Genomic DNA, 19,943 nt, shown 5'->3' with positions numbered 1-19,943 from the left:
TTGGGCCTCATAAGGCCCCCCTGGGCCCATCTGGCCCAAAAACTAATATTATCATTGGATTCCCAGGGAAAAATTATTCGGGAATCTATTACCAATTTATCTCTAAGTTACTTCGTTTTCGTGCTATCCAGGTGTATCCACCTTTTTTCAACACCCCGTATAACCCATTGAGTGATCATACTATAAAACATTTTATCTAAATTGATTCGCGACTTGTTGGCAAACTTCAAGAAAAATACAATAAATATTTGATAATCACAATGATAATAATAATTAATATAAAGTAAGCATACAAAACAAAATAGTGAATCTGATAAATCAATAGCCAATAACCCGAGGTACATTGCTTATGCCTCATCGTGAGTGGTGATTCCACTAACATCATTCTGTAGTAATGATCAATAAAAATTAATACAGGTATGATGGTATATTAGAGGCGATTCAGGTGCCCTTCAATTCTTTTATTTAGTGCTTCGTTTGCCATCTGCAGTCGTAGCGTAGCATTCCATAATAACTTATATCTAAGCAGGAATGAAAATTTTGGTGAAAATTGGTGAGATGTGGATTTTCTCGGCCACAAATTTAATGGTACTTGGGATGATTTTATCGGGATCAAAATCGGTATGGACTGCAGAAAAATTTGGGAGATTTGAGACAAGGGAAAGAATGCTAACGGCTTTAAATCCAAATCTTGAATCTGAAAGCCTCTTAGGACTTTTAACTCACGTCGGTGAAAACTATTTCAACGATTGCAGTACGACGGTAATTTTGTACGACGATGCGTTCGAAACAAGATACGGAACAGTGTTGGAAGAATTTTTGAAAAATCTCCCATCAACTTACGTGAAGAAGCGAGTGAAACTGACCGACGATTTTCTACACGCTCTCGAAGCCTGCCGGAATCACATTTTGTTTTTGGAGAACTTAAACAACGTACGAAATGCGTTAGAGCAACAAAGCGACGGAAAGGTTGTCGTAGTTACCGGTGCATCCACCTGGGATGTTCTCGAGTTTTTAAAAAGTCCGGTTTCAAGGTTATACAAAAATTTATTAATTATCGCACGCAGCACGAGCAGAACAGCCAAGGTAATTAAAGGATGCGGCTTGTTAATCAATCAAATTTGCACTCTGCAACCAAAATCGTCAAAATGGCTGTCGTAGAATGGCCCGTGTCTTCACCTCGTGACTTTAGCCCTCGCGTTCTTTCAAGCGAGTTTTATAAATGCGAAAATTTGAGTCCTACCGGATTTCTTAGTTCGGACGTAGTTGAAAAAAGTCAATAACTCAAATTTTGAAATGGTACCCACGTCGCGAAACGCAAATTAAACTTTTTATCCTTCAACGAACACGCCGCCATGTTAATTGATGTCAGTTTATCATTTTTTCCTCGTCTTGAAAAAGGAGGGATCGTTTGTGCTTTATACGCACGAATTGTACAGCGACGGAATTGGATCAAGTCGCCCTGTGATACTAACTTCATGGATCAAGGATCGTTTGACGAAGCCTGAGAAAGTTCTATTCCCACAGAAATTGGAGTCTGGATTTAATGGTCATAGATTCCGCGTATCAGCTATGCATAAGCCTCCCTTCGCATTTCGACGGTGTGTAAATAATAATGGAGAAGTAAATATGGCAACAAAAAAAGATTTACTGCAGAAAAATCTCGTAAGAATATTCTTCGAATACACTGTTTTTATTTTTCAGGGTAACTCCGTCTACCGATACTGTCCAGTGGGACGGTGTGGACATCAGAGTGATAAGGCTACTGAGCAAGATGTTAAATTTCACAATTGACATTCGAGATCCTACACCTAGGAATTCACTAAGGTGTAAATTAATATAAAAATACGCTGTATTAACAGATACATGTACAATAGAAAATATTCCGGAATTTTTTCAGCCCCGTCAACGCAGTTATGCGGGATATTTCTTCGGGTAAAGCATCAATGGGTTTGGGTGGTTTGTACAGATCAGTCGACCTGATGAGAGGTTTCGACACGATGTACCCTCACACTCACGATTGCGCTGCATTCATATCATTAACCTCTACCGCATTGCCAAAGTATAACGACTATAATTATTTTTAATTAATGCATCGCTAGAAAACTTAATTAAATAATAGTACATATTGTTTTTGTATTCACGAATCCAATTTCTACTGAGTAACAAGAAATGGTTTTCCATCTACCAAACCGATAATTATTCCGATTACTTTGTGTCACTCTACAACAGATACCGAGCGGTTTTGGGACCGTTCCGTCAGTCGGTTTGGGTCACCCTGATATTCGCATATCTTGGAGCAATCATACCTATGACGCTGAGCAGCAAGAGTAATTTACTAAGGCTCGTAACGCGGCCTAAAGAATTGATGGAAATGTTCTGGTTCGTCTTTAGCACGTTTACAAATTGCTTCACCATCAGAAGTCCCCTTGTTTACGAGGGACTCGCACAAAATGCATCTGCGATTCTGATCGGTAAGAATTTATGGTGATTATTCTATGATACAATGAAAATTTGACGATATCACGCACTTGTCCTTCTTGCTACAGGTCTTTACTGGGTATTTACGATAATTATAACATCGTGCTACACCAGTTCGATTATTGCCTTTATAACGATTCCCGCATATCCAGCCGCCATCGAAACGAGCGATCAGCTTCTTTACTATCGATATCGCGTGGGAACTCTGGGTAATATCTTACCTTCTTTACTGTAATTGGCGCGAAACTCTATCGAGTCTCTTCCACACCATATTATCAACAGTCGTGAACACAGAAGCAGTTTCAGTTACGAATTACAGCCATTCGCTAACTTTGAAGATTCAAATCAGATCGTCGACTACATTGAAACTGATTCTAAAATATTGAACGTCGATTTGTCTTAGCCTTTCAAAATACGTACTATAACGATCTATCCGAAAAAGTTTATCTACTAGATCTTAATCTGTATTAAATTTCTGTTTATGATCCTTACCTGTTACGTTGGATTACTTTGATTAGAAGGATGTAAGACGAAAACGTCTAACTGTATTCTATAACCTTAGTACTATGATATTTCGTTTTTTTTGAGATTACAATATCTCTTGCGTTATAGCTATTCAAAGGTAAATCTTTTCTTGGAGTTATTATCTCGTTCGCTGCAGATCACGACGGTTGGGAGTACTTTTTCAAGAACAGCAGTGATCCGAATATAGTGAAGCTATTAAAGAATCTAGAATTGGTACCGACGCTTGCGGAGGGTATACGAAACGCCAGTCGAGCCTATTTTTGGCCCTACGCTTTACTCGGCTCAAGAGCAATGCTTGAGTACATTGTACAAGCGGATTTTGCCCCAAAGTGAGGATGAGAATACACCAATAACGATAATGATGCGTCATTAAGAACGTGAAACTGATGAGTACCGACGATTATTCACAGCTGGAAAACAAAACGATCATTGATGCACATAAGTCGCGAATGCTTCGTGCAATTCGGGGTCACTATAGCCTTTCCGAAGGGCTCAACGTACACGGAATCGATGAGCAAAGTCGCTCAACGAGCTAATCAGGCTGGACTCATGCAGAAAATAACGTCTGATGTTAAATGGGACGTTCAACGATCATCTACTGGTAAACTTTTGCAAGTGGGTGAAATTTTTATTTCATGCTAAATGGCACTATATATGGTGAACTAAAATTGGGAGAAATTTATTCAAATGTTCAGAACTGTGTGAAAATTGATTACCGAGTATTTTATAAAACGGGTGTTGAATTCGAATGTCAATTCGAAATTTGATTATTGAAAATAAGCATTTCACTATGACCAAGATAATTGAAAAACAGGACGGATTCGGGTTCTCATGAAAATTGGTTTCTACCAGTTACAGCAATGGCCAGATGTTTTCACGATGTTGATGGTGAATGAAACCTGATTGAATTATTTTTTTATATTCAAGGTCAGTACTGAGAAAACATTGCATATACCGTCAACGGAAGAGCGACAGTTGACTCTGGATGACATTCAGGGTATGTTTATAGTTCTGGGATCAGGCGTCCTGATATCGCTACTTCTTTTAATCCTTGAATGCATCTACCGAAAATTAAGCAAGGGCTGTAGTGCTAAGTCCAAAAGCCGAAACGCCAGCGAAACGGACGCGAAATCAAACGATGACTTATCTTACGGAGTCCAGAATTACGGAATCGACGATTATCCGTTGGAATACGAAATTCAAAACGTCACGAGATATTTTAGAAACAGCATTTAAATTGAATGTAATTTTCTAATACAATTAGTTATTCCTATAGTATTATTTTATATTGTCAAGAATCAATGAAAACTGATAAAGCATCAATCGCTGTTGAAATAAAATATGTCATTTTCGAACATCAATATTCAAATTTAATGACATTCTTCGAGCAGTTTGCAATGCGTTTTGGAATCTTATATTCTATAATTACCTACCCTAAAATTTAACGGTTTGCACATTAATAGCAAAAATATTTTTCATTTGCATACGGATGCAAGACAATAAAAGACAGAAAAATTAAAGTTGGAGTTATCATTAGCATTATTAGTATTATTCTATTTTTAAAGAAATTTTATCTACAAGTTGCAAAAGCCGTTACAGATATATAAATCTACCACATGGCACGTTGAACGCCAGATAGCAGGTTGTGATCTGCAAGGTCACGAAAAACAATACGAGAAACTCTCCACCGCGGAATAACACTTCTCGCTCTCGAAGTAATGACGCATCGATTATGAATCCTTGTGAAGCCAGAATCACGTGGGAACGCCGCGATTTCTTGATCTGCAATTTCCTGCGAAAAAATATTAGAAAGATGAACGACATGGATGAGATTTGAAGATATACCATTATCGCAGGTGATAAAATATTTACCCTGAGTTCCAGAGGAAGAATGTTATTTTTCCTGATAGAATTGATCCTCAGCCTTTCAGGAGCATGTTGCTTGACTAGGTTCCTCCGCTTGACGTCACGTATCATTTTCCATCCGACCCATTTGTTACGAACTTGCTGAAACTGATAATAAAAATAATATTCCAGTTACTGTCAGCAATACTTTTTGTTATTCTAAATGGGAATTTTATTTAGAATATACTGTACGATGAATGAGAGCGAAAAAAGAAAGAGAACCACAATATAACTTTGGTTACAGGTCGCTTCCAGGGATTAAGTGAAATCTTGGAGTCATGAAATAATATAGTCGCCATGAAGCTGGTTTTTCTATGATTCTGGACAAGTGCTGCGAATCGTTTACGCAAAAAAAAAAAAAAAAAACTGAAGGTAACGATGAAAGGTCTTTATTAAGTGTAGTAAAAACAGAATTATGTTAGAATAGGTTAGGATAGGTTAGGTTAAGTTTTATCAAGTTTGAGCGATGGCATTACTCGGTTTATGTTTTCACCTCATGATCATTTTGGGCTTCAGTAACTTACGCCAAATCCTGCAAGCTCGGGAGCTTTCCAAATGTATTTTGACAAGACTGAGACTCCGGTGCCTAAGGCGGACATGTTTGTATCGTGTAACAACTCTGGAATGCCCTTTAACCCTTTTACTTCATGGCCCAAACCACTGATATATTAGTGGCCTAGAGGCACTTTCAAACACCCCACTGATGCACAGCACTCTTTTGCTCTGACGGGCAATGTTTTTATACGAGGTAGTAACCACGTATTAGACAAGTGCGGACAGTATGAGACACAATTATCTCTCTCTCGCTGCTGGTCACTGCACTGAACATAAGCTCGCGCGCGTTCCCGTTTGTAAAGAATTAAGTCGTTTGATGTTATCGATCTGACCCGCCATATTTTGAGGATATTTTCGTGGCACGAAAAATAGAATTATTACTGCAATCTCCTTGCTGGCGGCAATCGTTGGCTAAAGGCTGTAAAAACGGCTCCGGGCGATGGAGAAGTTACCGCATCGCTAAAAATTTTGCCGGGAACAATCGTCTGTAAATTTTTCCGTCTCGTGGCAATATTTTAAAGGCATTTTTGCACACGTATAACACACACGCGTAAAATGGTTGGAATTAAATTAGCTTCCGAGTGTCTCCTTTGGTCTTACCTACTCTGCGGTAGAATGGGTAGATACATGCATAGTTTCAGCTGCAAACACAGGAAGCGCTGGAGGTCGGCATCATTTTAATTTTATCTAGTGGTTTAGTAACCGGGCGTCGTTCAGTTATATTTCCTACGTCCGTGATCGCTCCCAATCTCAGTTAGAGCGCAGTTTAAATTCACGCCTTCGGGGTTTCGTGTTCCGCAGCTTCCGGTGTTGAGTCGAATCAGCGTTGCCAACCGTACGGTCAGGACCGTATTTGTACGGTAATATGCTGGACTGGAAATATTTTAGGAACTTACGTAATTTTTTGTTAACCTCTGATATTGCAAAAAAATCAAATACAGAAGTATAAAGAAACTGTTCCAGTAATTCACAGTTCTGGTTATCTGTTTTCAATTATTGAATCAAAAATAAAGAAAACAATGTTTTCTTTAAGTCTCCAGCAACTACTTCGTGTAATTGAAAACCTTTATCGTTAGTTTAAAATATTCTTGAATGCAAAAATATCATTAATTTGGTTAAAACCTGTCTGATCCTTGATTAAAGAAGTAAAATCGTGGTAATTATACGACCATAAAATATAAAGAACAAAAGTGTACTCCGCCAAATCTTGGTACGGTCCTGGAGGTTCAAACTACGGTTCAGTTCCAGTTTAAGTTCGACCTGTTGCCACCAGAGAGTTGGCAAGGCTGAGTCGAATAGTCTTAGATTCGAGCTTGGCGGCATCAGACGGCAAAGCCAGCGAGCCGAGTCCGTCGGTGTTGTTGAAAATGGTGTTCGGTGCTGCACCGTCCAAGTCGTGGACGTGGTCGCGTGTGTCGTCGGTGGCGTAGCCGAAAGGGACACGGGGAATTTCGACCTTCTTTTCAACCTGTTAGCAACAATTGGAAAGCGAGGCCGAAAATTTGGCGGCAACAAGAGCCTAATAAGAAGAGCGCTAATCACAGAGCATCGTTTGTAAATAAAATATCGTATTATTATTTTTCACTTCTGCATATGCGTGCATACATCGGTACGTACATACATACGTAAGCACATATGTATAAACCGAGAGGGAGCAGAAAGAGGAGAGAGAGCGCTAAATTGTTTGAAACGGGGAAAAAAAAACGTTCCTCAGTGTGTGAGAGTGAAGAACAGCACATGACAGCTCTGTGTTGTTTATTAAATAATATAAATATGTAACAGTACAAAACTAATGAATAAATTTAAAAAAGTAAACAAATACTTCATGTTACACATATTATTAGGAAAATGTGTCGCCACATCGTACCATGCGATTTTAGTCACCAAACGCCGACAATTATCCGCATTATCTTAATCGCGGTCGTGTATTTACCGTAAATTTACCAAATTTATGCCAACATTTTGCTGTGTATATCGTTTATAATACCGTTTCTGCCGGTTATGTTTCGTGTGTGAGAGTTTTGCATGTACGTGACTTTAAAACTGCAGCAACAATACCACAGTGGTGTATGGTATAGCAATAATGCAATCATGACGATGTGGGAAAAATTACTTCTTCAATCTTCTTAGTGTTTATTTTTCTTTCTCTTTTTGGCATCTTTTTGCTTCATCTTTCGTTCTGGAAAGTAAAAAATAAAAATTATCTGCAAGACTTTCTCGTGCGATTCACGTGAAAGACAATGTTAATTATCGCGATAATAACGATAACGAAGTTGAAAATACAGTGTATTATATATACAGTAATGGCTACATGTTTATCATAATAATGGGTACCTACTATAATAACAATGATAACGTTGAAACTGATAATAAATAAATGAATAGATAAATAATTGTATAAAGTAAAACGCAATTGACAGCGAATTAGTCCGACTGCAGGTGTTTAATAAATAATTGTGAAGTGCAATAAAATGGCCCAAGAGACAGACGATATTAATCTGACTCCACAGGAACTGCAGATCCTATCGGAGCTCGATAGGTATGTGCATACATTCGCGTTTATAAAATACATATGCTCTAGTTGTTGGTAGGTGGTTCAAAACCATTCATCAATAATAATTTAGATAAACGAAAGAAAAGGAGGGACAAGAAAACATGAAACGCAATGGTTTTTAACAAATTGTTGCTATCGCAACAATAATGTTCTCGCAACTTCTGTTGAATGTCTCGTTTTTCTCCTGTTTTCCCGGTTCTGTTGGAATATTCCGCTGACTAAGGAATGCAAAAGACAATCGGCCAGGGTTTACTGTTTCAAAGAGGGCAAAAGAGCGCCGGGAGTGCAAAGGTGATATCGCAGTAGCCTATATTCACAGTTTCATATGGGATTGCAGCGTTAATCAAAACTTAATGGCAGAAAATTTATGCTGCGTCTATGTTCAATGGCTCACATTTGGCTGACTGTCTTGAGCAATCCATAATCAATGACACTTAATTTCCAATTTTTCGAACATAACCTGAAACGAGCTAACCTAATCTCTGATCCTAACCTCTGTCTGATATCGATATCGTCTAATATTATCCTGATTCGAACCTGTCTATAACATAGTTTTTTATTCCTTATACAATTATTTGCAATCAAGTATGATGAAATCCTCGATTCTTACTTCTATCCTTAACTTAATATCGCCTGATATCATCCTGATTTCAATCTGTTTACGATAGAATTAATGTATTCTAACCTAACCTGACCTAAACCGCGCGTGATTCTAACTCTAACCTACTTCTAATTTGGTGTCATAGAAGAACAGAACTCATGATTCTAACCTCCAATATAACCCAAGCTAACCTAGCCTGACCTATCTTTGAATTGACTCGAGTCTCGGAACTTCGTAATTAACGTACGCGAGGACAGAATGAGCGGGAAATTTGATAACACAACGGGACTTCATCCTTGTTTCTGCTATGACTCCTCGCCCGGCAACAACCTACTGACACCCTTTACCTCCCTTTCTCCGGCTCTATTTATCATTTCTTCTTTTTTCGGATCGCTTACTCGTCGCGTTCTACATAACCGCGTTCCGTATATTATCATTGCAGGTTTATCGTACTAATTTTCGCTGAATTTTGTTTCAACAAATCTGCAACCAAGGATTAAATAAAAAACAACAATCGAGCACCTCGTCGCGTTCGATATTTAAAATTCAATCGTTCATATGTGTATATGGATATACATTAAGGTGTTTCTCATTTAAAAAAAAAATTTGATTGTTATACATGCACATGCAAAAAATGTTCATCTCTGGTTGAAAAAGGAACCTGCAAATGACTGAGCACTGTAGTACCAATTTTAGAGTGTGCGAAAATGATTTTCTTATTAGAGTGAAAAATCTATTTTAGTACCCCTTTAACATGTATTATCTTTTTTATATTTTACAAAAAACTTGCGTTACAGTTCCGAAAGATTATCTAAAGCGCATTACAGCGAAATGCTGATATAGAAGGATCGCAAAAAATGTCATACTGTATTCATTTGTAAATATAAAAGAGATAGTACACGTTAAATTATGTATATTGATAAAGGGATGCTAATATCGATTTTTTTTCTTTCCTAGAAAAATTCTTTTCGCACACCCTAAAACTGGTGGTACAATGCTAATGTTTAACCAACCCAATGTATACGCAACTTGTTTCTGTGGTCGATATTTGAAAAATAAATAGTTGTCAATATAACATTTGCCTGTTATATTATTTGCTTTGCAAATAGTAATAGATAGATGCCAGTACTGAAATACGAATTGAATGAAGAATTTTTGAATAATAAACAAATGAATGAATAAGACAAATTACCGCATTTTTCTTTACTTCATTTCTCAAACATGTAACATCCTCTTACTGTTTTATTTAATTTAGTTGTAGAATTACACGTATGTCATATCTCGTCGTATATTATCGTTTTTATTTTATTAATAAACTAAGTCGTTGATTTCATTCTTTTTCTGCTTTTCATGTTTTGATGCAGTCGGCAATTTGGTTTTCTAAAATTGAACTCGCCGGAACAATCGAAAAAGAAGGCTCTAGTCGTCAGAGCAATAAAATACCTTGAGAGAATGCTATCGCAAGCGCAGGCACAGAAACAGAGAAGAAGAGCTGCCGATAGTACCGAGGTGAAATCGAGCATAAACTCAGACGAGTTTAAGGATGACGATGATGAAAAAGGGATCAGTATCGATCCTAAAACTTACTGCAAGCTGGGCCATTTTCACTTGCTGCTCGAAGATTACATCAAAGGTGAGAAATATTAGGATCTACTCGTGCCATTTTCCTTGTTTGTAGAGAAATGTCTTGCGAAATCCATATGCCAGTCAATTTCTACTACTCAATATTTCGTTTTTGCTGTTTACTTTCACAGCGATGTCTGCATACCAAAAGTTCTACGCTCTGAAAACCGACTACTGGAAGGACACATCGTTTCTTTATGGACAGGGGCTTGTTTATTTTCACTTCAATGCATTCCAGTGGTGAGTAATAACTTAAGTAATAAAACTTCCCAAAATTCAGTATCTTAATCTGATGCCTGGATAGTTGTTTGAGCGATCGGAAAAATAATGTCTCGTTTGGTCAGCAAATTCGTATCATTTACTGTCATCATCGATATTGTTAAATATTTGTATTGTAGGTCAACTTTTGTGATTTTTAATCACAGCTGCGCTTTCCCTTCCTCTTTTCGTCTTCCTTTCGTAATATTACGGCATTTTGTTCTTTTCACGAAAACAAGTATATACATATATATATGGGGCATTTTATGCCAACTCAACCTACCATAGAAATTGACTTTTTTAATTTGGTCCTAATTTTTTGATCTTATTGTACTCTATGAAAAAGAGCTCCATGATTTTATTCAAATTTTTTTTATCCAGCCATTCACGAGGTGTGAATTTTTCACAATTTTGGATTTATTTTTAAATGCTCATAATTTTTTCAAAAATGAATCAATTCGAATGTTTTTTTCCCTCAAATTGTGTGTTTTTCAATAAAGTTGTCAATAATTTAATCCAAATAAATATCAAAAAATTATCGATTAGATTTTATTCCATTCATAGATTTCTGATTTTAAATATTGTTTGTATCCTTCGATTGTTTTGAAAAAATTTTCACAAAAACTGCTTTTTATATCACAAATTTTCAGCTTGGTCCGTCGTTGTTAACAACCTTTTCTATGTTTTCAGAATTTTTTTTAAATTATCGAAATTTGAAAAAAAACCTAATATAATATGACTTACAGTTTGTGTGATATGGGTATGATTTTAATAAAAATCAAATGATAAGAAAACTCGTGAAAAGTTGTTGCGATAATTCTTATTAAATATGTATCAGCGGGTCAGCGTCTGAAGACTGGAGTTGAGTTAGGTAGTCGTTAGCCTTGAAGTAGGGTCATCGGCTCATGGTCATTGTTTGGATGGTTCATGCACGCTATTTACAATATTTAATGTTATAAGAGATTGAAAGAATATGACAGACTTCGAGTAATTTCAGCTCTTATTGCTTATACTTATGTAGTTTCCTACATAATTAATTATGTAATTTTATGTTCCTTTATTTCTCCCGACCCTCGGCGTCGGTTGAGTTTTTTTCTCCCATTTCCTCTTTTGTGCCATTTCTCTTGATGGACAGAGAGGAAAGAAGCGAAATACTGCAAAAATTTTGTTAGTAAAAAAAAGGGGTCGCACTTATATTTTTCATCTTCCGATGATGAATTTTAATTACCGGCGATAAATAGATACCGATCGTTGGCAAAAGAATCTTAGGACCTTGTTACCGACTGACGGTAAAAAGCTTTCGTTACCGACGAAGTCTCGCATGCTTTTTTTCTACTCAAGTCTTCCTCTTCTGTTTTTCCTCCCCTCTCACGGGGTTTGTTTGAATCAACTACGGAGCCGCACGCGCAGAGCGGCGCGACCATCGAAACGAGGCAAAGCAAAGCAGCGTACGTGACAAACTCCAGACGCCCGATGGCGAGATAGGCGCAACGAAACGAAATAAAATGGGGGATGAATAAAACACGCGGTTTCCGTTTCGTTCTACTATTCGGTGCCGTATTAGTATCGAACCTATGTATTTGTCGATAAACGGGAAGATCCTAATAGAGTATAGAATTGGACAGAATAATTATTATTCCACAATTCTGTATTTTCCCTCCCTTTTTCATTATTTGCATGCCGATACAAAAATTCACTCCCTCGTTTCTTAAAGGCTTCTCATCACTCTTTATCGGGAATTCAATACCTTCTAGAGCTTTCCCTTTATCTTTTGTCTTTTATCCTATAATTACTTAGAAGCTTGAAACTTTTCAATTTCCCAAGCGTCATCGCAGATTCTGTTCTTTTTAAATTTGAACAAAATTTTCTTATCCTTTGATTGACCTGACGTTTCTATCTCGCTTCGATTTTGGTTGATTTCAGATTTCCTTAACGATTCCAGTCAGTTTTTCAATTTCCTATTTTCTCGATCAGCATATCAAATTTCATTCTTCGTTACCAAGAATTTTCTTTTCAATTCTGAGAAAGATTTTTCAAGTCTTAGATAGTAATTTTGCTCTTTTCATTTTTCATTTTCTTCACATTGCTACAATTATAAACTTTAGAAATAGAAATAAAAATTTTCACGATTGATGTTTCCGTTTCCGTCGACCGCATTTAATTATACATACCTAAGTATATGTGACTTTAAACTCACCCACGCGCATGTACAATAAAACAATTAAAAAATGAACTACATACGTACAATTCTTTGTATAGATTCTATAACTTGAAAGAAAAGAAAAATTGTTTTTCTTTCTACCTCATGTAATCTTCTCTCTCGTTTTTCCCCACCAATTTCTTTTTTCCTTCCTTCCATATCCCTCTCTGTAGATTGCAGGCGTCGTCGTTTAGCCAGCGGTTCTCTTTATACATATTCTTGTCTCTGTATATATGCTTATACACGTTTAAGTTATATACACAGAGGGGGAATATCGATTTCCGGTTTACCTTTTCTTTCTAGCTTCGTTCCTTCGTACATATTGTATGTTTAACTGTACGCACACACACAGCTATACATCCTATAAACTGAATTTTACACAGTGTAGGCGAGAATATAGGAAAGTCCGTGACGGAGTCTCTCTAAAATAGGGGGCAGATTTTTCTTGTCGCATTATTCTTTTCTACCACCTTTTGAAAAAATTGTGACTGCATTCCTATTTTGAGACAAGATGAAACGAGAAAAAGTGGAAAAGGAACTGCAGAATTTATTCATTTATTTATTTATTTATTTATTTATTTTTTTTGAGATATCACTAGTATATTTAGGCTTCGAAGTTTAATTGTGAATCTACGACACATTGTCTATTTTTTTATGTCTCTTCTATTCTTACCAACCAATAAATGTAGAAAATCATTCACTTTACCTTCAGTGTGACCTTTCTGTGCATACTTTCTATTTCCAAATTTTTTGAAATCTCTTTCTTTGTCGTATATAATATATTTTTCATAGACATGTTTTAAGTACTGTAAATTATTGTATGGTTTATGATACATCGAGTATAAGCTGTATCTAAACACTGCGTTGTGCATCGCAGGGAAAGTTATATTATATCGTACACTTATATTTGCTGAGATCTAGGACGTCGAGTATCGAACGTTTAAGAGATCTGGGTCAGAGGTTGATGTCATGTTGGGTTAGGGAAGGTGCAAGACTACATAAGTCCCTAGTGGTCATTTTACTCGAAAACTTAATGAAAAATTTCGAAACTTCGACTTCAAAATTCCTTTAATCGTATCGTCAAAAATACTATAAATTGAAAGCTTACAGGGTTTTTCCAAAACAAAAATAGTTATAACCGAAAGTTGCATGTTCACGTCACTAGATGAATGTATAATTTTTTTTTATTTATAAACAAAATACATATCTTTTTATAAGTGAAAAAGTAGGCATAGAAATATGTTGAATTCCTAGTCAACAATTTTCAGTTGAAGTTTTTGGAGCTTACTTACAAATCTTTTTGTAATTTGATTTGAGTTGGATTCATGCGAAGTCACTGAATTATTTAAATTTACTTAGTCTTCGGAAATCACTTGCACTCTGGAATTATTCACTTGTGCAAGTCTTTGTATTGTTGAATTAACTTATTGAAGTGATTTCAATTAAATTGTGTTATTTCGATTGAATTCACGTGGAGTCACTAAAATTCATCTGCATTTACCCGACGTCTTTGGAATTAGTCACTTGCAAGCCTTCGTGCGATTTAAATTGACAATGAGTCGAATTCGCACCAAGTCATCGTAAGCCATTTACATTCACTTAACGTACATATTATCTGGAATGCACTTAAAAAGTCTGTTTGAAATTACTTCAAGTTTTTAAAGCTCATCTGAAGTCATTCGAAATTTATTTGAGGTAATTGAAATTCATATTATATTCACATAACGTGTATACATATTTATATATCCAATGGAGTAGGGGTAAAAATGGGGCCACAATATCGAATTTTTAAAAAAGCGGAAGCTTGATATATAGAATTTCAAAATGTTGAAAGTCCAAGTGTGGACAGTAAAAGACTAGAAAGGTCACACATAGAATACCATACTCTAGAATCTAATTCTATGTTTCGACCTTTCTATATTTTGTCTTTCAGTATTTCGAATTTTAATATTCTCAATTTTCGTTACTTGGACTTCTCACATTTTTAAATTCTACGAATAAGATTTTCGGGTGCATGAAAATTCAATATTTCGGTCCTTCTATCAATCGGTATTTCCGGTTTTTTTTACCCCTACCCTCCATTACGCGTCTACATTATAATGTCGAATCGAGAATCGTTAGCCCAGGTCATGGTCAGCCACGTCGTCGCGTCTCGTCGCGCGGCATCGCGTTGTGCTGAAACCGAGAGTCAACAAACTCTAGAAGGTATATAGATATCTGCATTTACTTATATATACCCGTCGCACATACCCGTATCACGTATAGATGTACAGTGTACACAATATTGCAGTATTGCCGTTGGTACCAGCTTACAGTTAGTACTTGGCGCAAGTCCCGTCGCTGCTCGCCCGGGGAATCTCTGCATGTACACATACAAATACATAGTACATAAATTTATACATGTATGTATATGCATCGGTATGTAATACCTAGCGCCGCGGAAAAAAATTTTACCGTTAAATTGATCCAGACGCGGCTGACTGGCTGGCTGGTTCGTTTGGCTTATATTGCAATTATTTATGGAGTGTCTGAATTTTTTTTTTTTTTTTTTTTGATGTTTATTTTCCATATTCACAAAGGTCGATACATCGATATATCTATGAAGTTTTGTATGTATGTATATGCATGAGAAATTACTATACAATATAACTTGGGTAAAAGATGAAAATTCGAAAAAATAAGATAATAGAAATGGACAAAATCTCAATATTTCAATACTAAAATATGGTGCACTGATCGTTGCGTGTGTGGTGTCGACGTTCATTATTAGACGATGATCTACTATACACCACATAACGAGATCCGTTGTACGTTGTACGTGTACGAGCGTAGTTGTGACTGCAAATTTTCATCGAGATGCCAGAAGTTTCGTCTTACCCTCTTTGTGAAAGAAATTGCGTCAGTTTCACCATAACATCCTGTGACCTCGTGATAACCAACCTTGGTCATAATCATCGTTACAGATGCCAATCGGGATTCAGAATAATCGAGCATCGCGGGTAGTTTTTTTTTTTTTATTATTTTCGTGCGTCACATTAGACGCACGTCAAGTAACAATTCTAATATCGGTGGGGAGTTGCTCGGTCTGACTCGGCCAGGGTCGGAATCGCGTAATGGCCGACCAATCAACGCCCGCCACGTCACAGCCGGCCCCCTAGTTTACGAGCAACACCCCTTCCCTTCACTCCTACCCTCGGCCCGCCAACGTTACAGGAGCGCACGAAACCACGCGCTCACCTCTCATCACCGCGTGCGCTTCTTGCAATTGCGATTGCGCGCATCGTTCTTCACGCATACTTGCGACCTCGCTCTGTGCGGCGTACGTTATACGCTAGGCACAACTACGTAGTCGCCTCTCCTCCACGTGTGACGTCACGTCGTCACGCAGTCAGTCGTCGTCGACGCTACGTAGTTGTCGCGGCGGTTGCGCGATGCGGGATGCGCGCCAACCGCACGAGCCTCCTCGGCGACGGAGAAGGTAAAAAGAGAGAAAGAGAGTTAGCGACCGACCGAGCTTGTGGGTTTAACGACCCCGCGTGCTGGGTTCAATATACGAACAACTAATATCACCTGATGCTGCTGATGTTGCTGATGCTGCTGCACTAATATCACCATGATAAATAATAATAATAATAATAATAATAATAACGTCCGCTATGTATGTACATTCATTCGTTGTTTCGTTCTTCGTCTGTTGCATACGTGCAGCGCACTTGGCATCTCGCATTTCGATTTCATTGGCCTTTCGTATACCTATATTAAACTGTTTCAAACTAGAGCAATATGTTCCTGTTATTTTCGTTTTAGTTCTTGCCGTACAAAAATATCGTTTCGAAGTATACAAGAGTTTTAGATCGGCAGAAATTATCGTTTGCACCTTGTTCAAGCGTAAATAAAAAAATATTTCCCTTATCCGGAACAGTTAGTATGACACACGGATACACACACACACACGCACACACACACATGCGCGCGCACGTTTTATTATAGTATATTTTGAAAGTTACGAATTTTCGACACAACATGTCGATATAAGTAAATAAATTAAAAGATCAGCTCCGAAATCTTAAAAAAAATCTCGCATCATGAAATTTAGAGTAAAAAAATATTTCTTCTACTCATATTCCTCTTCTGCGAATATATATAGAAGCAACTTATATACTAACGTTATACTCTGGTAGAAACATTTATTGTATACTTGTAGATAGTGGTACACAAGATTCAAGATTAAGCTACAATACAAGGGAGTAAAAAAACTGCAGCGGGTCAGCTGCAACACATGTGCAAGCGATGCAGCTCGAACTTCCATTCAGGGTACAGGTATATTCCTAGATACTTACCTAGGTATACCGGTTGTATGGTTGACGAAATAATAGAGAAGAAAGAAGCAACGAAAAAAAATAAACATTGAAATAATAATAATGGTAAACAATCACAGCAACATAAAAAGAAATTCTTCCTTTTCACAAATTATTGAGTGTTCCGAAGCCTACGTTCAAAGACGGGAGAAAACAAAATTGTAAAGGAAAACGTATACCTGCAGGATTAAGTTCAAGAAGACGGAAGAGGGAAACAGAAGAGAGACAAAAAGGGAAAATTCTTTGTACACGTGTAATTTTTTTTTTTTGCATCCACGCTCTATCGTTTCTTATTCGTTGGCTCTGGTATATACGTGTATAATATGATGTACAATAGTTTGTACAGAATTTAGTATATAATGTCTTATATACTATTATTATTGGTGCATACTTATATATATAGGTAGGTCTAGATCTGGATACCAAAAGTCAATAATAAAATAAATTACAACAGGAAATGGCCAGTATACAGTACATCAGTATAGGTATAGTTCACATATATGGAATGTCGAGAAATTATATGATTTGACAAGGATTCCTGAAGTAAAGATGGAAGAATTCCGACAATAAACATTGTTGTGTATCAAAGTTGCTTTAAATTTGTTACGAGAGGTCAAGAATCAAAAACCAGGAAAAAATTAGAAGAAAAAGCAGAAGTAAAAAAAAAAAAAAAATCAACAAACATTGATCGAGAAAAGTAAAAACAGGTACTAACAAACGAATAAAAACTGTGCATCTGAAGAAAGAACGAGAAACGGATCCGTTGAAAATCGAAATCCAAAAATCGATATATTCAGAACTGATAATGCAGCTCAGAGGTGTATTCTGAGGCAATAGAATCCCACGTGCAAACAACCTAGAAAAGGTCGGTTCCGACCGTCGTCCTACGATCCAAAGAAAACACACTTCCATGTGCCTTCTCGTATTTCACTCGTCCCTTCTTCCGCCCTTTCCTGAGGGTAGCTTTGTAGAGGGTTTTTCAGCGACGATGGCAACCGAATGTAAACGATGAAGAGGATTTTTCAAAATTCAAAAATCAGTTTGCAAGGATTCTGGCTGAATTCTGAATTTTACTAAAATCAATGAACCTTTTCTTCTTTCTAGCGGCTATTTTGAAAAAAGAATGTGCCAAAATCAATGGATCCGTATCGTGCAATAGGCAGAAAAAGTACTTCTTCGATCATAATCGAACAATGTTGGCTTAGATTTGACGCGAACAAAAATTATTTTCACGAAGATCATATTATGTACTTGATCACTAAAGAGTCACGATCATGTGCTTACTTCAATAAAAATTTGGTTAAAAGATCAAGTCAAGCTCTTTCAAATTTTTGTCAAATTCAGAAGCTTTGAAGATATTGTTTCGACCATTTCAAACTTTCACACGGGATTTTCACTTGAATTCAGTGCACAGGTATGATATAAGCTTTCAATGTTGTTGCTTTTTTCAAATTTTTCAAATATTCTTTCTTCTGTGCGTTTTACTGTGTATACATTGGCAAAATTCAAAGCTTCTAACATAGTTACTTGGCCGAATTTGAAAAGAAAAAAAGAAAAAAAAAACATGTATATAAAACATTGAATTACGCAGCTAGTGCAATTTAGAATTTGATTATTCGGTAAAAAAAAAAAAGAAGAATACAAATCAAAAAAAATTCGCCTCATAGAGAGGTCAACCATCGGCACGCCATTAGCGAGGAGAGTCAGCGCGCGTCAGTCGAGCAAAGGTGAAGTCACGTCTGAGCGGTACGAAACAAAGGCAACGCGCATGCGCGTAACCGGTAATATAGGCTCGTCGTCGCGTCGTATCCTCAGAGCTAGCGGCGTATATCCATAAAACGGGTCGTATCCTCGTCGTATGTGTTTAGCGGGTCGGTCACCGCTGCAGGCAGGCATCCAGCGCCCTACGCGGGCCCTCGAATTCCCCCCCCCCCCCCCCCCCCCCCCCCCTTCTTATTTCGCCCTTCTCCCGTCAATTCCGTCCCTCCACGCGCAGCGCTTCTTCGCTCCCCCCCGCATCCCAAATTCCCCTCTTCCTCTCTCCTTAGTACAGATCACGTACCGCTGCGCCGCTGCCTGTCTGCCCGTCCGTTTGGCTTGGCTTCGCTTGAAAATGGGGAGCGAGCGAGTCGGCAGCGAGTCGCGCGCGCTCGCTCCACCAGCCAGCCACTGGTGTCAGCGTCCCACCGCACACTTTCTGCCCGTTACCTCAGTTCACTCAGTTGTGCGAGTGCCTTCGTCGGAGGAGGAGAGCAGTCTCGCTCTTACACTGCCAGTAGTTTATTGTATCAGTAATAATAATCATAATCATCATCATCATCGTAGTAACATCAACAAAAATAATAATAGTAACGATATAATAAAATTTAGTTGAAATGAAAAGCTGACGAAGATTGTATGTTCACAAACGGCAAAAATAAAAAATAAAAAATAAAAACTGCTGATTCTTATTTACATACATTTGTGTACGTATATAAAATGATTAAATGAATAACAATATAAAAAAAAGTCGTGAAATGTAACGTTATGTATCGTGCGTACATAATTAAGATTCTTCTAGTTGCATAGAAAAGTATGTGTATACATGTATCATGCTATAATATTGGTAGCGTTAAAGATCGTAAATAATGCTTAATAAATAATATACGCAGAGGAGAGAAAGAGAGGGAGAGAGAGAATAAGAATTGGGAAAGCGTGGAGAGATATATAGGGGGAAGTGTTTTAAATGGACGATCGCCGGATAAAAAGAAAACGAAAATTTAAAAAATGTCTTAACGCCTCGTAAATTGTGTGTACTGAATATCAATGATAATAATAATAATGATTATCTCATAGTAAACAAACACTGCTTTGACACATGTGTTGAGTATCGTTGATAATTGA

General features: G+C 37.3%; 4 protein-coding genes and 1 long non-coding RNA gene across 7 annotated transcripts in view; 2 read left to right on the top strand and 3 right to left on the bottom strand.

Moving 5' to 3' along the window:
- Positions 1-666: 666 nt before the first annotated feature.
- LOC107223122 (ionotropic receptor 21a) lies at positions 667-4,318 on the top strand. Its single transcript, XM_015662710.2, has 9 exons — positions 667-1,086; positions 1,402-1,601; positions 1,705-1,827; positions 1,901-2,062; positions 2,233-2,474; positions 2,550-2,690; positions 3,143-3,335; positions 3,417-3,621; positions 3,934-4,318. Exons 1-9 carry the CDS (start codon positions 667-669, stop codon positions 4,240-4,242), a joined length of 1,995 nt encoding a protein of 664 aa, XP_015518196.1. The 3' UTR covers positions 4,243-4,318.
- A 203-nt stretch (positions 4,319-4,521) lies between these two features.
- On the bottom strand, positions 4,522-5,651 carry LOC107223123 (28S ribosomal protein S14, mitochondrial). Its single transcript, XM_015662711.2, has 3 exons — positions 5,436-5,651; positions 4,879-5,019; positions 4,522-4,798 (listed from the first exon to the last, which is right to left on the bottom strand). Exons 1-3 carry the CDS (start codon positions 5,508-5,510, stop codon positions 4,616-4,618), a joined length of 399 nt encoding a protein of 132 aa, XP_015518197.1. The 5' UTR covers positions 5,511-5,651; the 3' UTR covers positions 4,522-4,615.
- Positions 5,652-7,184: 1,533 nt separating this feature from the next.
- On the bottom strand, positions 7,185-8,942 carry LOC124294633. Its single transcript, XR_006904557.1, has 2 exons — positions 8,631-8,942; positions 7,185-7,645 (listed from the first exon to the last, which is right to left on the bottom strand). It is a non-coding gene; the product is annotated as an uncharacterized LOC124294633 (long non-coding RNA).
- The window catches only part of LOC107223124 (histone demethylase UTY), a 62,158-nt gene continuing 49,853 nt past the window's right edge, over positions 7,639-19,943 (top strand). The window contains exons 1-3 of one of the 3 annotated variants that reach the window (XM_046740696.1): positions 7,639-8,005; positions 9,986-10,254; positions 10,376-10,484. In XM_046740696.1, coding sequence (XP_046596652.1) covers positions 7,938-8,005; positions 9,986-10,254; positions 10,376-10,484 — 446 coding nt within the window. In that variant the 5' untranslated portion in view covers positions 7,639-7,937. Of the gene's footprint in view, positions 8,006-9,985; positions 10,255-10,375; positions 10,485-19,189; positions 19,633-19,943 lie in introns of those variants that run through there. The other 2 variants (XM_046740699.1, XM_046740698.1) reach the window with 2 other exon arrangements.
- On the bottom strand, positions 14,686-15,895 carry LOC124294627. The gene is made up of 3 exons (XM_046740720.1): positions 15,580-15,895; positions 14,953-15,061; positions 14,686-14,877 (listed from the first exon to the last, which is right to left on the bottom strand). Exons 1-3 carry the CDS (start codon positions 15,694-15,696, stop codon positions 14,792-14,794), a joined length of 312 nt encoding a protein of 103 aa, XP_046596676.1. The 5' UTR covers positions 15,697-15,895; the 3' UTR covers positions 14,686-14,791.

This window comes from Neodiprion lecontei, chromosome 5 (genome assembly GCF_021901455.1).
Source record: "Neodiprion lecontei isolate iyNeoLeco1 chromosome 5, iyNeoLeco1.1, whole genome shotgun sequence".
In the NCBI taxonomy this organism is placed as follows: domain Eukaryota; kingdom Metazoa; phylum Arthropoda; class Insecta; order Hymenoptera; family Diprionidae; genus Neodiprion; species Neodiprion lecontei.
Note: the sequence above shows the minus strand (reverse complement) of the source record. Positions and strands in the feature narration are given on the sequence as shown.

Coding starts and splice junctions, on each gene's coding strand:
- LOC124294627 (XM_046740720.1), bottom strand. CDS start 15,696: ATGCTCGATTATTCTGAATCCCGATTGGCATCTGTAACGATGATTATG. Junction 15,062..15,579: donor CAATTTCTTTCACAAAGAGG/GTAAGACGAAAC, acceptor GTGTACATGCAG/AGATTCCCCGGGCGAGCAGC. Junction 14,878..14,952: donor TACATCTATACGTGATACGG/GTATGTGCGACG, acceptor TCTCGGTTTCAG/CACAACGCGATGCCGCGCGA.
- LOC107223122 (XM_015662710.2), top strand. CDS start 667: ATGCTAACGGCTTTAAATCCAAATCTTGAATCTGAAAGCCTCTTAGGA. Junction 1,087..1,401: donor GCACGAGCAGAACAGCCAAG/GTAATTAAAGGA, acceptor GTCTTGAAAAAG/GAGGGATCGTTTGTGCTTTA. Junction 2,691..3,142: donor ATATCGCGTGGGAACTCTGG/GTAATATCTTAC, acceptor CGTTCGCTGCAG/ATCACGACGGTTGGGAGTAC.
- LOC107223123 (XM_015662711.2), bottom strand. CDS start 5,510: ATGTCCGCCTTAGGCACCGGAGTCTCAGTCTTGTCAAAATACATTTGG. Junction 5,020..5,435: donor CCGAGCTTGCAGGATTTGGC/GTAAGTTACTGA, acceptor TTTTATTATCAG/TTTCAGCAAGTTCGTAACAA. Junction 4,799..4,878: donor TTCTTCCTCTGGAACTCAGG/GTAAATATTTTA, acceptor ATTTTTTCGCAG/GAAATTGCAGATCAAGAAAT.